At 39.7% G+C, this 17,988-nt stretch overlaps 1 protein-coding gene across 8 annotated transcripts in view; it reads right to left on the reverse strand.

Annotated features, from left to right (window-relative positions):
- Positions 1-5,730: 5,730 nt before the first annotated feature.
- Positions 5,731-17,988, reverse strand: part of LOC122552828 (centromere protein F-like) — a 105,162-nt gene continuing 92,904 nt past the window's right edge. For all 8 annotated transcript variants that reach the window (XM_043695818.1, XM_043695816.1, XM_043695820.1 and 5 more), the window contains 5 exons: positions 13,695-13,832; positions 11,154-11,331; positions 9,444-10,028; positions 8,412-8,599; positions 5,731-6,547 (listed from right to left, as the gene is read on the reverse strand). In XM_043695818.1, the coding sequence (XP_043551753.1) occupies positions 6,317-6,547; positions 8,412-8,599; positions 9,444-10,028; positions 11,154-11,331; positions 13,695-13,832 (1,320 nt within the window). In that variant the 3' untranslated portion in view covers positions 5,731-6,316. The remainder of the gene's footprint in view (positions 6,548-8,411; positions 8,600-9,443; positions 10,029-11,153; positions 11,332-13,694; positions 13,833-17,988) is intronic.

Consider the following 17,988-nt stretch of genomic DNA (forward strand, 5'->3'; position numbering starts at 1 on the left):
GGGGGGGTGAAGCTTGGGGAAGGCAGCTGAGAATGCGATAAGTAGATGAAGGTGGGGGAAAAGGTGATCGGTTGGACAGGAGGGTGGAGCGGATAAATGGGAAAGACGATGGACAGGTCAAGAGGGCCGTGCCAGGTTGGAGGTGTGGAACTGGGATAAGATGGGGGGGAGCAGAAATGAGGAAACTGGCAAAATCCACATTAATCCCATGTAGTTGTAGGTTCCCAAGGCAGAAGATGAGGCGTTCTTCCTCCAGGCGTAGGGCGGTGAGGGTTTGGCAATGGAGGTCCAGGACCCGCATGTCCTTGGTAGAGTGGGAGGGGGAGTTGAAGTGTTCAGCCATGGAGCAGTGGGGTTGGTTGGTGTGGGTGTCCCAGGGATGTTCTCTGATACAATCTGCAATTTGGCGTCCTGTCTCCCCAATGTAGAGGAGACCACATCGGGTGCAATGGATAAGCAGTGGAGGTACAGGTAAATTTTTGTCAGTTGTGGGAGGATCTTTTGGGGCCTTGGATGGAGGTGAGGGGGGAAGTTTGGGTACAAGTTTTGCATTTCCTGCAGTGGCAGGGGAAAATGCCAGGAGTGGGGTGAGGCCTGGTAGAGGGCATGGATCTGACAAATGAGCCGCGGAGGGAATGGTCTCTCCAAAATGCTGATAGAGGTGGGGAGGGAAATATATCCCCAGAGATGGTGATGGAGAGCTCCATGAAGGGGAGGGAGGTGTCTGAGATGATCCAGGTGAATTTGAGGTTGGGGTGAAAGGTGTTAGTGAAGTTGATGAACTGTTCAACCTCCTTGGAGCACGAAGTAGCACAATACAGTTATCAATGTAGTGGAGGAAAAGTTGCGGGATGGTGCCGGTGTAGCTGCGGAACATAGACTGTTCCACGTACCCAACAAAGAGGCAGGCGTAGCTGGGGCCCATGCAGCCAGGCAGATATAGGGTAGGGTACTTGTTGGGATAGTGTGACAGGAAGAAAAGGAGGGTTTGGAGGCCTTCATCATGGCGGATAGATGTGTACAGGGACTGGATATCCAGGGTGAAGATAAGGCGTAGGGGGCCGGGGAAACAAACATCTTGGAGGAAGTGAAGGACATGAATGGTGTCCCAAATGTAGGTGGCGAGTTCCTGGACTAAGGGGGAGAGGATGGCATCAAGGTATGCAGAAGTGAGTTCAGTGGAACAGGAGAAGGCCGAGACAATGGGTCAATCGGGAAAGTCGGGTTTGTGGGCCCACCTCCCACCCTATCTTCTGTAAAAACGCCATCCCCTATTCCCAATTCCTCCACCTCTGCTGCATCTGTTCCCAGGATGGCCAATTCCACCAGAGAAAATCCCAGATGGCCGCCTTCTTCAAAGATCGCAATTTCCTCTCCCAAGTGGTCAATGATGCCCTCCAGCGCATCTTCTCCACTTTCTGCACCTCCGCCCTTGAACCTCATCCCTCCCAATGCAACAAGGAGAGAATCCCCTAGTCCTCACCTTCCACCCCACCAACCACTTATACATCGCATTATCCTATGCCACTTCCACCACCTACAAACAGACCCCACTGCTAGGGATTTATTTCCATCCTCACCCTTATCAGTGTTTTGGACAGTCCATTCCTTCCGCGACTCACTTGTCAGATCCACGTTCCCACACAAGCCCTCAACCCACTCCCGGTACCTTTCCCTGCCACTGCAGAAAGTGCAAAACCTGCACCCACACTTCCCCCCTCATCTCCGTCCAAGGCCCCAACGGATTCTTCCATATCCAACAGAAATTTACCTGTACCTCCACTAATGTCATCTACTGGATTTGTTGCACCCGATGTGGTTTCCTCTACTTCGGGGAAACAGGACGCCAACTTGCAGATTGTTTCAGAGAACATCTCTGGGACTCCTGCACTAACCAACCCTATTGGCTGAACACTTAAACTCCCCCTCCTACCCCACCAAGGACATGCAGGTCCTGGGTCTCCTCCATTGCCAAATGACGCATGGAGGAAGAATGCTTCATCTTCCGCCTTGGGATCCTACAACCACACGGGATTAATTAGGATTTCATCAGTTTCCTCATTTCCGCTCCCCCAACCTTATCTCAGTCCCAAACCTCCAACTCTGCACTGCCCTCTTAACCTGTCATTGTCTTTCCCAAACATCAGCTCCACCCACCTCTCCAACCTATCACCTTCTCCCCCACCTTCATCTACCTATCGCATTCTCAGCTACCTTCCCCCAAGCCCCATCCCCTCCCATTTATCTCTCAGCCACGCCACTACCTCCTCCCCAACAGCCCACAAGCTTCATGCCTGATGAAGGGCTTACGCTCAAAATATCAATTCTCCTGTTCCTCGGATGCTGCTTGACCTGCTGTACTTTTCCAGCACCACACTCTCAACTCATCCCTTTCCTTTCCAAAAGAGATAAAGCATTCATTAAGAATTGCGACCACATCTTCTTCATCCATGCAGAAATTACGTATTCAGTACATCTTTGATCAGCCCAATCTTTCCTTAGTCATCCCCTTGCTCTTAATACACTGAAAAAGCATCTTGATGTTTTCCTTGATTTTACCTGCCTATGTTTTCCATATCCTCTCTCTGCTTTCCTAATTTCCTGTACTTTCTATACTCCTAAAGGCTTTTAACAGTATTAAGCTTTCTGCTCATTCATTTTCAGCTTTATCTTACCTGTTATTTTTGTGTATGTTTAACCAGAAGGATCTAGATTTGGAGGTACCTTTTTTTTCTTTCTGGAGAAATATTTGTGCTGTATCTGTAGAATCACACTTTTGAATGTCTGCCACTAATTTGTCACTGCTTTTCCTTCAATCAGCTGTATCCAGTCCATCTCAGCTTCATAAGGTTTGTCTTACCCAATGCAGAATGTTGTCTTACCCAATGTTGTATCTTTGCACTTTTCCACAATGATGCTAAATCTGTCTGTCTGATGGTTACTCTATCCAAAATGGTCACCCACTGCAACTTCATTCCCTAAGACTAAATCCAGAATTGTGCACCCTCTCATTGGGCTTGTTATGGCCGAGCTAAAAAAAATTCTCTTTAATACTGTTCAAGAATCTCATGTCCTGTGTGCCTTTCACACTGATCATGTCCTAGTTGATCTTCAGTGATCTTATATATAAAGTGCCAATGTGGCATTTGTAACACAAATGATGCCATGTATTTTTTTCAGCTTTTTCTATACATTTTATCTTCATACTCCCTTGAACAAGCATTGTTTTGCTTTGTATTTGCATGTAATCATTTTGTTTATATTACCACAGTGACTATATTTAAATACTCAATAGCATTATGACAGTGACTAAATTTAAATACTCAATAGCATTACGACAGTGACTATATTTAAATGCTCAATAGCCATAAAGTGCTTTGAGACTTCTAGTGGTCATATAAAGTAAGTGCTGTGAGTGTAATGTAATTGATGAGCAGTTAAGCAGGCTTGAAGTGGTCTATTCTGATTTTCTCCATTCAAATTGGCAGAAATTGCTCTCCACAACTGAAGTACTGTGATCAGGTTAATTGTCAAGTGCTATGTTATTGGTATGAAAGAATAGAAAATGCAGATTTTAGTATTTGAGACTATAGAAGAATTAAAATTCTCTTTCCTGACGCAAATGTTGAGGTGGGGAAATAATTAATTGGACTGGAGAGTGTATTCTATAGGACTATGCAGCCTTTCTGACTCTAAGTCCAGTGCAAAAAAGTATGGATAGACTTCATACTCTAATGTCAACTGAGCCCCTTAAGAAAGCAATTAATACCTCCAGCTATTTGAAATAATATTTAGAGGTAATTGTTTCAGCATTTCTTTACAGGATAAAAGCAGCATTTAATGTAGGTATTTATTGCTAATTCCTAACTACCCTTGACAAGATAGTAGTAGTGAGCTACATACTTGATCAACTTAAGTCTATGAGATGATGGCATTCCCATAGTATTATTAGGTAAGGCGTATCAAGATTTTGACCCAGCAATGATAAAGGAAAGCTGACAAAGTACCAATTATGTGTAAGTCCAAAGAGAAGCTCCCACACACCTACAGCCCTGGTACTTTTAGATGGTAGAAGTTGAGGATTTCAAAGTTACTGTGAAAGAAAACTTGGTGAGTTGCTGCAGTGCAAGTTTAAGTTGATTGATGGCGTACCAATCAAGTTATAAAATAGGTGATGATGCTGCTCCTTTAACAAGGTTGTCTTTTCTTTTCCCCCAAGAGGGATCATAAAGGCAGAGGTGCAGATATGTCTGAACTGGCTACTTTAATAATGACTAACAGATACTGCGAAAATCAACAATCAGAGGAGACCTTTAGGGTTTGTTTTTAAAACACATACAATGAAAGGGGAGTAGCCAGTTCTGGATTTGTTTAGTTTTAGCTGGGGACCCAGAGAAGCTGCTGGGGCAAAAATAAAGGTTCTATGTTTCAGTCAATGATTTCTCTCTGGAATCTCTCTCTCTTCTAACAACTTGTGTTTGAATTAACCTTTTTGCCAAGGGGTATGTTTATGCAGGAAATGGGAAGTTTTTTTGTTAAGTTAGATCATGTTGGTCGGGTTTTCATATAGTTGTTTTTTTTTTAAATTCTGTTTTCTTTTGCTTGTGTTTCATTTGGTAGTCTGTAAATAAATTTTGGTTTTTTTTAAAAAAGGAGTGATTTAACCAGCTGCACCATTCCTGGAATATCCACACTGCACCTGCTTAAAACAACTAGAAAATTTAAGGTCTGGACTAAATACTTGAAATGTTTCGAGGGGGTTTGGCCTGGTCCATATTGTAAACACAGAGGATCTGAAATAAAGTGCTGGAAAATCTCAGCAGGTTTGGCTGCATCTGTGGAGAAAAATACAGAGCTAATCTTTCAAATCCAATAACTCACCTTAAAAGCATTGGACTTGAAACACTCCACAAATGCTGCCACACCTGCTAGATTTTCCAACATTTTCTGTGTTTTTTTTTCCAATCAAGCAATTTACTTTGTTGTGAATAGCGCTGTTGGGAGTTATATTATCTGAGCAAAAGGTATTCCTTTTGGTATTCCAAAAGATACACCTCAAATCTGTATCCTGCAGATAGTGGGAAATCTGGGAAGAGTCAGGAGGTGAGTTATTTATTGCAGAACATCCAGCCTCTAACCTGCTATTGCAGTAACAATGATTTTGAACCTGATGCAATTAAGTTCCTGGTCATGGTCACCATCCATCACCAAGGATGTTGATACCATTGAGTGTCAAGGGTGTGATTAGACGGTTTTGTTGGAAATGGTCATTGCTTAATAGCTTTGTAGTAAGCACATTACCTGTTTATGACATGGACTCTGCAGAGTTAACTGAGCTGGATGTGCCTTTGTGTCTGCTACCTTTATTGATGCAAGGTGGTCCACCTAGTTTCATGATATTTTATAGCAGCAATTTGATACAACTGAATATCTCAGTAGGACCAATGCCCAAAGTCGTCTTCCAGATTTTTGGATTAATAATCCAGTAATATAATTTATTTGCTATCACATGGTTGGTATTACTATTATGAAAAATTGAAACTAAAGCTTATTTAAAATCAGTCACAAATATAATTGAAATTTAATTAATTTTAATTAATTTCTGTACAATTGTATACAAAATACTGGAAAAGACATAACAAGCACATAGGTATTACATTCCTATTCTGTAATGAGTAAAATATTACAATTTTTTTTTAAAAAGCACAAGTTTATTTGTCTTTTACAAATAAAACCAATCATAGTACATTAATATTTTCTCATGTACTGAATAAAGGCTGTTACTGGTTATGAAACCTTACCCTACAAACACAGACTGGAAGCTCAGAACACAAAATTAGGCCTATGAAAAAACTGACTTGTTACAAAATCACAGCACATTTAAAGATTTTTCTGAATTATTCAAATTAGTGGCTTCTGGGATGACCGAATAAGGTCCCCAACTCAAAAAAGTAACTTACGAGACACTAGGGAGCTGCCAATATTTTACAGAAAATTGAAGTCAGGATTAATAGAATAGTTTAGAAAAGAAATAATGTACAAAAGTGTCAGTTTCCTGCAAACAGTAATCTTAATTATTTTGTAATATTACTAAGCTGCATCTTTACAGAGGAAATTTTACTGCTTTAAATCTGTTTTATATGAGATAGTTGGCATTATTACTGGAAACATACAATCATTTACTCTCTGTAAATCACTGTACTTTGTGCACTTTAATCAGCTTTGGTATTTCCATTTTGTACCTCCAGAACAACTGCAGAAGATTTTATAACAGAGTTCACCTGCTAGTACTGTCCTATTTCTACTATGTTTTTGTTCACTGTACTTTGCAATTTTCATTTTCTTCACTCAGAGTAATCTGTTTGGTGGAATGTTTCTTTTGTTCCATAAATTTCTGTGTATTCATTGGGCACCTACTTTTTTCTGATCGCTTCCCATCATTAGTAATAAAGCCCATTTTCTTTGCACTGTTTGTTAATGATGATAGAGGTGGCTCTGCCATAACTGGTACTGAATCCAGATGCAATGCTGGAAATTCAGCTGATTGCTAAAAAACACAATAAAGATAGATGTCAAAACACAAAATTATATCATATGATATGAGCAAATATCATCAATCATTTTCTATTTATTATGAGGGAATGCAATCAAACAGGTGAAATATGAATAGGAAACTGCAGTCCAACAGACAGGAGAAAATTCCATATCAACATTTGCTTTTGTGGCTGTGCTATACACTAAAGGAGCTAATTATCTGGAAGTATACTTTTAAGAAAAGCTTTTGACATGATTTTTTTTGTAAACACTCTGCAACAAGGCTCTCATATTCTAGTCATGTCACTAGTCTGGAAAAACACAGCAGGTCAGGCAGCATCCGAGGAACATGATGTTGCAGCACAGCTCCTCGGATGCTGACTTACCTGCTGTGCTTTTCCAGCACTACACTCTTGACTCTGATCTCTCGTCCTGACTTTCTCCTTCACATTACAAGAACAACATAACCATACAGCTAGCAGACACAGGGACCTGACAAAGACGCAGCACAGTGGCTCAGTGGTTTGCACTGCAGCCTCACAGCACCAGGATTCCAGGTTCGATTCCAGCCTTGGGTGACTGTGTGTGGAGTTTGCACATTCTCCCCGTGTCTGCATGGGTTTCCTCCGGGTGCTTAGATTTCCTCCCACAGTTCAAAAATGTGCAAGTCAGGTGAATTGGCCATGCTAAATTGCCCGTAGTGTTAGTCAGAGGGAAATGGGTCTGGGTGGTTACTCTTCGGAGGGTCGGTGTGGACTGGTTGGGCCGAAGGGCCTGTATCCACACTGTAGGGGATCTAATCGCGTCGCTAGTCTGGTAATTTAAAATTAATGTGTTGGGGACATGGATTTGAATACCACTAAGGCATATGCTAAAATCTAATCTGGAATTAGAATATAGATGACCATATAGCCACAGTACATTGTTGTAAATATCCAACTGTTCCTGGTCTGGTGTCTTTGGGACTCCAGACCAGAGCAATATATTTGACTCTTAACTGCCCTCTCCAATAGTCTAACAAGTTCAAGGGTAATAAGGGATGGGCAATAAATGCTGGCAATGCCCATTTCACATGAATGAATAAAAATGCTTTGTAAGAGTTCGAGAAGAATTAGTCCACAAAAGGAAGAATAGAGAAAATTCAAGATAAAATATAATTTAAAACTTAATGAACTAAACACTAAGCCTAAACTGAAGTGAAACACAATGAAATAATAAAAACAAAACAAATACTTCATTAATTTTTATATAGACAAAGGAATGAAGATTAGTGACTAAAACTAGTTGAGATAGGATTTAGTCAGAAATTAAAATTTAAAATTCTCAATTCCATCTCAACATGCCAGATTCAGTGGATGTGGACAAGAAATGAAAAGCAAACGCCAGGTGCTGAGTTGGTAATTTAAATATTTAAACAAAGCTGGCAGCCTCTGACTTAACCTGCTTTGAGATTTTATAGTAGCCACTTAGGAAACCTAGCACCTGAAGCACTTCAAGGAGAGCTTTGGGGAAGAAGCAAGTAACTTTATGACATTGAGCAAGGCAATGAAAAAGCCTTTTCTCCACTCCTCTAAGCTCCCCACTATCAGACCCCCATGCCACTCTTTGTGCCATACTACGACCCCAGAAGTAAAGACTAGACCTTTCTTCTAGGCCAAGGTAACTTATTAGCTTCACTCACCAGACAACTCTACATCTTGAAGACAGTGTAATATTTCTGAAGGATACAGCCTCAATAATTTTTTGCCATGTTTATTTCTTCACATTCTACCAATGGGCCAACACTTCTATATCAGGACCAAAGGGTCTGTTTCATACTGTTTGCCTCTATCAATTATATAATCACAGGAAGTAATGCACCTGCTGAATAAAATTACCTGCTCGACAGGACTGCTTTCTGCTATTGTCTCCGACTTGTTGCAGATTTGCACAACTCCCTTATGTTGCATCTGCCTATAGGGAGATATTCTGCTCTGAACTGCAAGGCTGGAACTAGCTCTGTTGAGTAAGGTTGTCCTTCGCAGTATGTAAGGGCTGTGTGATACAGTGGGAATGTCTGCAAAACCTGAATAAAAAAAAGACGATTATACATAATCACTGCATAAGTTCCAGAATTGCACAAATATGTATTGCATCAACAGTTGTTCAACTTGCTCATGAAAGAAAAACCCTAAATCAATTAACTTTTGTAAATATGCTTCAACATTTTGCATTCAAATTCACCTTTTTCATTAAGACACTGACTTGCAGGACTACTAGAACCCCTCAAGCAAAGGATTACAGACACTGCCAGAGGTTTCATTTGACATCATTCAGGACAAAGTAGCCAGCTTGATTGGCACCACATCTACAAGCATTCACACTCTCCATCAACAATCCTCAGGAGCAGAAGTGTGTACTATTTATGAGGTGCACTGCAGAAATTCACCAGAGATTTTTAGACAACACCTTCTAACCCGCAACCATTTCCAGCAGAAGGTCAATGGCAGCAGATACATGGGAACATGCCACACACCAACCTGACTTGGAAATGTATCATTCTTGCTTGGTCAAAATCCTGGAATTTCCTCCCTAATAGCATTGTGGGTTTACCCACTGCACTGGTTCAAGAAAATAGCTTATCACCACCTTCTCTGGTTTAGAGAATGAGAGAGAAAGCAAAAAAAGAGAGAGACAGAGAGAGAGGGAAAGAGAGAGACAGATGTTTTCACTTGGAATTAAGCTGCAAACTTGGCTGATTATTTGCAGTTCTTGACCTTGGACATTAGTAAGGTGTACCATATGTGCAAACGTTAAGTCGGGAAATTATCTTCCAGGTTTCAGTGATTGATAAAACCACAGAAACAAGTTGGCAATTATAATGATCTTGATCTTTTTCATTCCATAGGCATGTGATTGAATAAACTCACCCTTTTTAACAATATGTGGAAGACCCTCTGGTTCTGATGGAGATTTATCTTTTGCAACAGGCCTTAAAATATTCTCATGCTCTTTATCACTTCTTGTCCTCTTTGCAGAATTCTGCAAAGCTTCTGATTTCAATTTATCTCGTTCCTCCTTAGATTCTGCTCCCCTTACTCTCTTTGCAGTAAGGTTTGATTGAGCATCTGGGCGCTTTTGGTGACTTTTGTTTCCAACTAATTCCAATGGAGCATCCATGGTCTGATCTGCAATATTGCACACACTTGGAGACTTCAGATATTTTTGCTGACTCTTGGACTGACCAGGTGACTTCTTTTCACACTTGTGTACAAGTGATCTTGGTACAGCAACTTGTTCGGCAATACCATTCTCATCTTGAGCATTTGACTGTTGGAATTTATTGCTCAAGAAGACCACCCTGCTCTTTAACATTTCATTTTCCTCCTGCAGTTTGTGGCTGCTTTTAATCAGGTTCCAATATTTCTCCATATTTTCGTCAGCTTCTTTTGTTTTTTCCTCTAGTGCCTCTTTTAGTTTCTCCACCTCAGTTGTTTGGTCATCTATCTGTGAATCTGGACAAGACATTAAAATTATTAATCTATGAACACCTTACAAAGATTGAATAAAATCAGTGTTATGGCAAGCTAAGTGAATTTTATAACCATTGTTAAATTTGATTTGCCTAAACTTTATCATTCATAACACTCATCTATAAATAGGTCAGGTCCTGTTATCATCTCATTTTAATCATTTGGCACAGTGCTGGTTAAAGAAAATATACTTGTGATGGTGAACAAATAAATATACTTCTATGTTAAAATTTAAGTTCAGATAGAAAATAAAGAAGAAAATGTGTCTGTATGATGCAGTTGCCACTTATAAAACTTGAAATTCAAAATAAAAATTCAAATGATTATGAGGTATTAAAAATTGTTGTTGAGAATATACATAACAAGGGTTATGGTATAGATAAATTAATTTTTGAGCAGCAAGATGAAGGACTACAAAACAGATTCATTTTGCAATCTTCCTTACTAAGGATAGAAATACTAACATGATCGAAAAGATACCAAAGGAAAAGAATGCAGTGCAACTTTTAACAAGCTTTTTTTCAGAAAACATTTGAAGGAATAGTATCCCTTTGTTCCTCAAATGCAATGTCAGTAATTTTTTCCAAAAGAATGCAGTGCAGTTTTTAAAGTTATTTTTAGAAAAGTGAGTGAAGGAATAATATGCAATAATATACCCTTTGTTCCTCGAATACAATGTCTGAAAAGATTTCCAAATTGCAGCAGCGCAAATCTTTGCATCTCATAATCAGTCAAGAATGATTGCTACTAGAATAGTCCATGTAATGTCAACATGTGACAAATTTTGGGTAATTTTCTGTTGTGAATGAATATAATATATAATATATAATTTAATTTTTAAGCTCAGAATTTCTTTGAAAGAATAGATGTCATTGTTTGCACAATTATGAAAAATATTGTTCAGTAAAGCAAATTACAAGTTATGATTAGGAAGGAGTCAGGCAGAAGTTAGCAGATGTTTTAATTAGTCCAAAATAAATTAACTAGTTCAAAGGATGAACTAAACCATCTGCATTACTTGCACATTTTGTTTGAACTGACAAACGTTAGTTGAATTTCGCTCATTTTCTTTAGTTCAAATGCTGGATTCATCTACTGTCTACTTACCTAGTTTTGGGTTTTTTTGTAGTTGTGCAATTAGCTCCTCTTGTTGCTGAATGTGTTTCTTCAGTGACTCCTTTTCATGTTCAAGCTGCTTACAGCTTTTCATCCAGAGTAGTAGTTTATTTTGAGCACATTCTTTGTCTCCTTTTAGCTTAGCCATAGATTTTTGCAGTTCATCTGCCTAAAAAATCGTCATTGATAAAAAATTCTTCAATAATTGTTTAGGTACTTTTATTTTCCAAATAAATGTGTTCATTCAAGTTTGTAAACCATTTAATAACTTCTTAGATATTAAAAAAAAATTCTCTCCTTCCTAGGCTCAAGAAAATCACATGATGAAGAATAGAACTAGAATTAATCTCAAAACACTTTAAAAAGCATCTAGGTAGAGCTTTTTCCCAAGTAAACTTTATTCTTAAAATTTGTAAAAGTTATATACAAACATTTTGACTTGAAAATTCAATGTCAAAATACAGCAGGTTCCATTTTTATGTGTCTCAATACAACTTTCGGCCCAATTATCTGTTTCTTTCAATCTATTCCTATTCATAAAGAATAAATTAATCTCCAGTTAATGTATTACATTGCATACAACTGTATACAATTAATTACAATTAGTTCACAGCAGAGGTGGGTCATGAAGTGCTGCAATTCAGCATTTATATACAGTACTTGATAAAAGTTTATAGAGGAAGTACTGAAATGACATTGGTTCAAATGCTAATAGATCACAGTCCAGCAGCAGGGAGAGGCGCCTTTTGGCCCAAACTGATCTGTGCCGACCAATATGTCCATCCACACTAACTCCATTTCCCTGCACTTGGCCCATATACTTCTAAACCTTTCCTGTCCAAGCATTTGTTCAAATGCCTTTTAAATATTGTTAATGGACCCACATCAACCACCCCTCTGCTGGCAGCTCATTCCATACACGTACCACCCTCTATGTAAACAGGTTGCCCCTCAGGTTCCCATTTATTCTTTCCCCTCTTACCTTAAACTGATGCTCTCTAGTCCTCGAATCCCCAACCTTGGGAAAAAGACTGAGAGTATTCAAACTATCCATGCCTCTCATGATCTTATACAATTCTATTAGATCCCCTCTCAGTCTCCTATTCTCTAAAGAAAAAAGTCCTAACTTGTCCAACCTCTCCCTCTAACTCAGTTCATGAAGTTCTGGCAACATCCCGGTAAATGTCTTCTGCATTCTTTCCAGTTTAATAACAACCTTCCTACAGCAAGGTGACCAAACGAACACAATACTCCCCCAGTGCAGCCTCACCAATGTCCTGTACAACTGCAACATAATTTCCCAACTTCTATACTCAAATCCCTGAATGATTCAGGCCAGTATGCCAAAAGCCTTCTTCACTACCTTTGAGGAAAAAGTGAGGTCTGCAGATGCTGGAGATCAGAGATGGAAATGTGTTGCTGGAAAAGCGCAGCAGGTCAGGCAGCATCTAGGGAACAGGAGAATCGACGTTTCGGGCATTAGCCCTTCTTCAGCCATTCCTGAAGAAGGGCTAATGCCCGAAACGTCGATTCTCCTGTTCCCTAGATGCTGCCTGACCTGCTGCACTTTTCCAGCAACACATTTCCATCTTCTTCACTACCTTGTCTATCCGTGACTCCACTTTCAAAGAACCATGCACCTGAACGCCAAGGTCCTTCTGTTCCACTACATTCCCGAAGGACCTACCTCTCACCATGAAACTCCTACCTTGATTTGACTTTCCAAAATGCAACACCTTACACTTATATACATTAAACTCCATTTGCCATTTCTCAGCCCACTTCCCCAGCTGATCAAGGTTCTGCTGCAATTTCTAATAACCTTCCTCACTGTCCTCGATGCTGCCTGTGTTAGTGTCATTTGCAATGTGCTAAGCTTTTCAGTTCGTTGCCCAGAGATTGCAAACAATTAATTAGCCCGAGTGCTTGTTTGTAAACATGTCACATTCACTATATTAGAATATGCATGATCGTGGGCACTAGGAAGGATTATTTAGTATAAGCCTTTTCCAGTAATTGTGAACAGAGGAAAGCTAGAGAAAGAGACGGGCGGTCAGATTTTTATTTTTAAAAATCACTGCAAATGTGACCCTCTATAGGCTTCAAAACAGAATGGAACTGGGGAAAAATATTTTGATAAAGCAGGACAATTCTGTTATTTGTAGTAGGTAGCATTTTCACTCCTTTGTACTATTACATATCATTCTAATCATCTAGTAAATCTGATAATACTTTCTGCTCTTTACAATTGCAAACATTAAAATTAAACTATTTTGCGTTTCTTTTCTGTTCCTGTTTACTGAACAGGTGCATACTTCCAATGAGAATATCCAGGTCAAATCATACCCTTGAGTTAGACTATTGTACAATGTTTTTATTGGGCAGCATGCACATTAAACTAAAGGTATGCCTGTCAGATTTGTATAGCATTAAAACCCTGAACTATTTGAACACTTGTCTGTGGTCTGTTTACATCAATAGAAGTCTTAAGTGTAGAAATAAGCTGCTATCCAGACTTCACTTAAGTTTTACCTTGCAGATGGCATCTTTTAAGGTAACATTTATTTCTTCTTTTGCAGCTTTTAGGTTGTTCATTTCTATTTCTTGTTCAGTTAGCTGTTTCTGCATTCCAGCCAATCTTTTTTCATCCAGCTGCATTTGAACATCATGCTAACAAATTAAATGGAGTATTTATAATTAGTAAGGAAGTATTCGTCTTTGGGTTAAATACGAACAAAATTCTCTGAAATAAACACTGATAAAGTAAAAGCAAAAAAAAAGTTACTTATAACAAAATTTTCATGATTCTGTCCAATTTGGAACGGATATTGGTGAGCTTTAAAAATGACAGTCAGGACCCATTTCATGGTCTCTGCCCACATCCACAATTTTTAGCCACACAGGGTAAGGGTACAGGAATAAAGCCTACACATAGCATTCCTGACCTCGGCAGCTCCATTGCAAATGTGGGCATTTCAAACCCTGAATTTTAATGAAAGTCAAGCCAGCTTTTTAAGATATAGTCATGGCAGCTCAGAGAAGTTGTGAACTGTAAAGGATATTTGGTCTGGTACAGGGTATCTTTTAACAAGTAAGTTTCAACGCTATTACTAATTTCACATGTCATAATTCTGTATGTTGAATCTGTTTAGAATGCAGCAATTGATGATGCTCTTAAAACTGACCATTAATCTGACCTTCGTGATGAGAGTAGAAAAATGTTCCAATACTTTACATTACATTATCTAATATATAAAGTGCATTGGACAGTACTGTTATTCAGATGTGACTGTATCAATTGTTCCTTGTAATTTAAAGTTTCCGTTACTTGACAGCTCTGACATCTCTGCTTCTGCTTTAAACTGTTAGCAGCTGACTGAGCTTTTTCATTGTCAGCTTAGTCATCTGTTTCACCTAGTTTATACTTTGACGACATGGTTCAACACTTTCATTGAATTTGAAAGCCTTAGTGTATTCAGCTCCATAGGTTTTGTTTATACAGATGGGCTATGCAATTCTATATGAGTGCTCGGATAGGTTCTAAATGTCAGAAATGGATTCAGCCGATGAGGGGTTGTTGTCACAGCTCTTAAGGGAAATGCAATTTTATTCAGCTTATAGGTTTAGGTCTACTTTGTAGGAATCTTTGTCTTGAAATGGTTGTTAGTTTTACCACCACAGATGACTGAATGATTTTGTTTTGAGAGTTTAAGAGCATCACAAAGATTTTCCAATAGTACTGCAGGGCTCAAAGGTTATATATAATGGATGCAGAGGGAATGGCCATGAAAGTGATGGATATGGGTGAGAGGATGTGGTTGAGTGTTATGGAGAGGATGGCAGGGGAAGCAAGGTTGGTAGCTTGACACTCAGCTACCAAGTTGGACAGATGTTACAGGGGACTGAGGGAGGTCTTCTAACCTGACAGCATTGGCATTTGTCCACCTCCATTTCTTCCTCAGGTTTGCTTTATGAGGCGGAGTTCCTGACTCCAGCCAACCTCCCCTGTGATGAAAATAATGTGGGTAGTATTGTCTGGCAGGATGCAGATTCTTTTTGTTGAGAAATGGCTTGACTCATGATTAATACCTCAAAGTTTTGAATTTGGGCACTAATCTTAATTGAGAATCCAATCCATTACAAACTTAATGTAATCAATGCAACAATTGTTATAGTGATTTAATTTTGATAATCAATCAACTGTGAACATTCTTGTTTAACAAACCCTTCAATGTGTTATTTAACAAAGATCCCTTTCTTTGGGCCATGACTTAAAAATGTTTTTTGTACCTTTCCACTCAATCTCATTAACATTCTGCTTAAGTCCTAAAAACATCAAAGACCCAAAATATACATCATCCATGTGGAAAAGCTTACTTTTCTATCAAAGAACAAGAAACATAGCTTCACTCTGGGAAACCATCAAAATTGCATGTCTATGTGCAGTTATTGCCAGGACCTGCCAACCAGAACAAGCAATATGCAAATTCAGATCTAGGTTAAAGGTTAATTACTTCCCACAATCACACAGCAAGTGCCTGCAACACCAGTAAGATGCACAATTAGGTACTCAATTTTAGCAATATTGTAGAACAGACAATAGACAATAGATGCAGGAGTAAGCCATTCTGCCCTTCGAACCAGCACCACCATTCAGTATGATCATGGCTGATCATCCTCAATCAGTATCCTGTTCCTGATTTATCCCCATAGCCTTGATTCCACTATCCTTAAGACCTCTATCCAACTCTTTCTTGAAAGTATCCAGAGACTTGGCCTCCACAGCCTTCTAAGCAGAGCATTCCATACACCCACCACTCTCTGGGTGAAGAAGTTTCTCCTCAACACTGTTCTAAGTGGCCTACCCCTTGTTTTTAAACTGTGTCCTTTGGTTCAGGACTCACCCATCAGCAGAAACATGTTTCCTGCATCCAGAGTGTCCATTCCTTTAATAATCTTATACGTCTCAATCAGATCCCCTCTCAGACTTCTAAACTCAAGCGTATACAAGCCCAGTCGCTCCCAATCTTTCAGTGTAAGGTAGTCCTGCCATTCAGGGAATTGACCTCGTGAACCTACGCTGCACTCCCCCAGTAGCCAGAATGTCTTTCCTCAAATTTGGAGACCAAAACTGCTCACAATATTCCAGGTGCGGTCTCACCAGGGTCTTATACAGCTGCAGAAGGACCTCTTTGCTTCTATACTCAATTTCTCTTGTTATGAAGGCCAGCATGCTATTAGCTTTCTTTACTGCCTGCTGTACCTGATGCTTGCTTTCATTGACTGATGTACAAGAACACCTAGGTCTCGTTGTATTACCCCTTTACCTAACTTGACTCCATTTAGGTAGTAATCTGCCTTCCTGTTCTTTCCACCAAAGTGTATAACCATACATTTATCCACATTAAACTGCATCTGCCTTGCATTTGTCCACTCACCTAGCCTGTCCAGGTCACCCTGTAATCTCCTAACATCCTCCTCACATTTCACCCTGCCACCCAGCTTTGTATCATCAGCAAATTTGCTAATATTACTTTTAATACCTTCATCTATATCATTAATGTACATTGTAAAAGCTGCGGTCCCAGCACTGATCCCTGCGGCACACCACTGGTCACTGCCTGCCATTCCGAAAGAGAACAGTTTATCACTACTCTTTGTTTCCTGTCAGCCAACCAATTTTCAATCCATGTCAGTATTTTGCGCCTAATACCATGTGCCCTAATTTTGCTCACTAACCTCCTATGTGGGACTTTATCAAAGGCTTTCTGAAAGTCCAGGTATACTACATCCACTGGATCGCCCTTGTCCATCTTCAGAGTTACATCCTCAAAAAATTCCAGAAGATTAGTCAAGCATGAGTTCCCCTTCATAAATTCATGCTGACTCTGACCTATCTTGTTACTGCTATCCAGATGTGTCGTAATTTCATCCTTTATAATTGACTCCAGCATTTTTCCCACCACTGAGGTCAGACTAACTGGTCTATAATTCTGTTTTCTCTCTCCCTCCTTTCTTAAAACATAGGACAACATTATCCACTCTCCAATCCACAGGAACTGATCCTGAATCTATAGAACATTGGAAAATGATCACCAATGCATCCACGATTTCTAGAGCCACCTCCTTCAGTACCCTGGGATGCAGACCATCAGGTCCCGGGGACTTATCAGACTTCAGACCTAACAGTCTCTCCAACACCATTTCCTGCCTAATATAAATTCCCTTCAGTTCAGGTCCTTCAGCCACTATTACATCTGGGAGATTAGATCTGTCTTCACTGAGGAAGACACGAGCAAAGTACCAATTCAACTCTTCTGCCATTTCTTTGTTCCCTGTAATAAATTCACCCGTTTCGGTCTTCAAGGGCCCAATTTTAGTCTTAACCATTTTTTTCCTTTTCACATACCTAAAAAAGCCTTTACTATCCTCCTTTATATTTTTGGCCAGTTTACCTTCGTACCTTATTTTTTCTTTGCGTATTACCTTTTTAGTTATCCTCTGATGTTCTTTAAAAGCTTCCCAGTCCTCCAATTTCCCACTCATCTTTGCTATGTTATACTTTTTCCCTTTTGTCTTTATATGGTCCTTAACTTCCCTTGGGGAGAAAGTGAGGGCTGCAGATGCTGGAGATCAGAGCTGAAAATGTGTTGCTGGAAAAGCGCAGCAGGTCAGGCAGCATCCAAGGAACAGGAGAATCGACGTTTCAGGCATAAGCCCTTCTTACTTTCCTCATTCCTGAAGAAGGACTTATGCCCAAAACGTCGATTCTCCTGTTCCTTGGATGCTGCCTGACCTGCTGCGCTTTTCCAGCAACACATTTTCA

Source organism: Chiloscyllium plagiosum, chromosome 9 (assembly GCF_004010195.1).
Source record: "Chiloscyllium plagiosum isolate BGI_BamShark_2017 chromosome 9, ASM401019v2, whole genome shotgun sequence".
NCBI lineage: Eukaryota > Metazoa > Chordata > Chondrichthyes > Orectolobiformes > Hemiscylliidae > Chiloscyllium > Chiloscyllium plagiosum.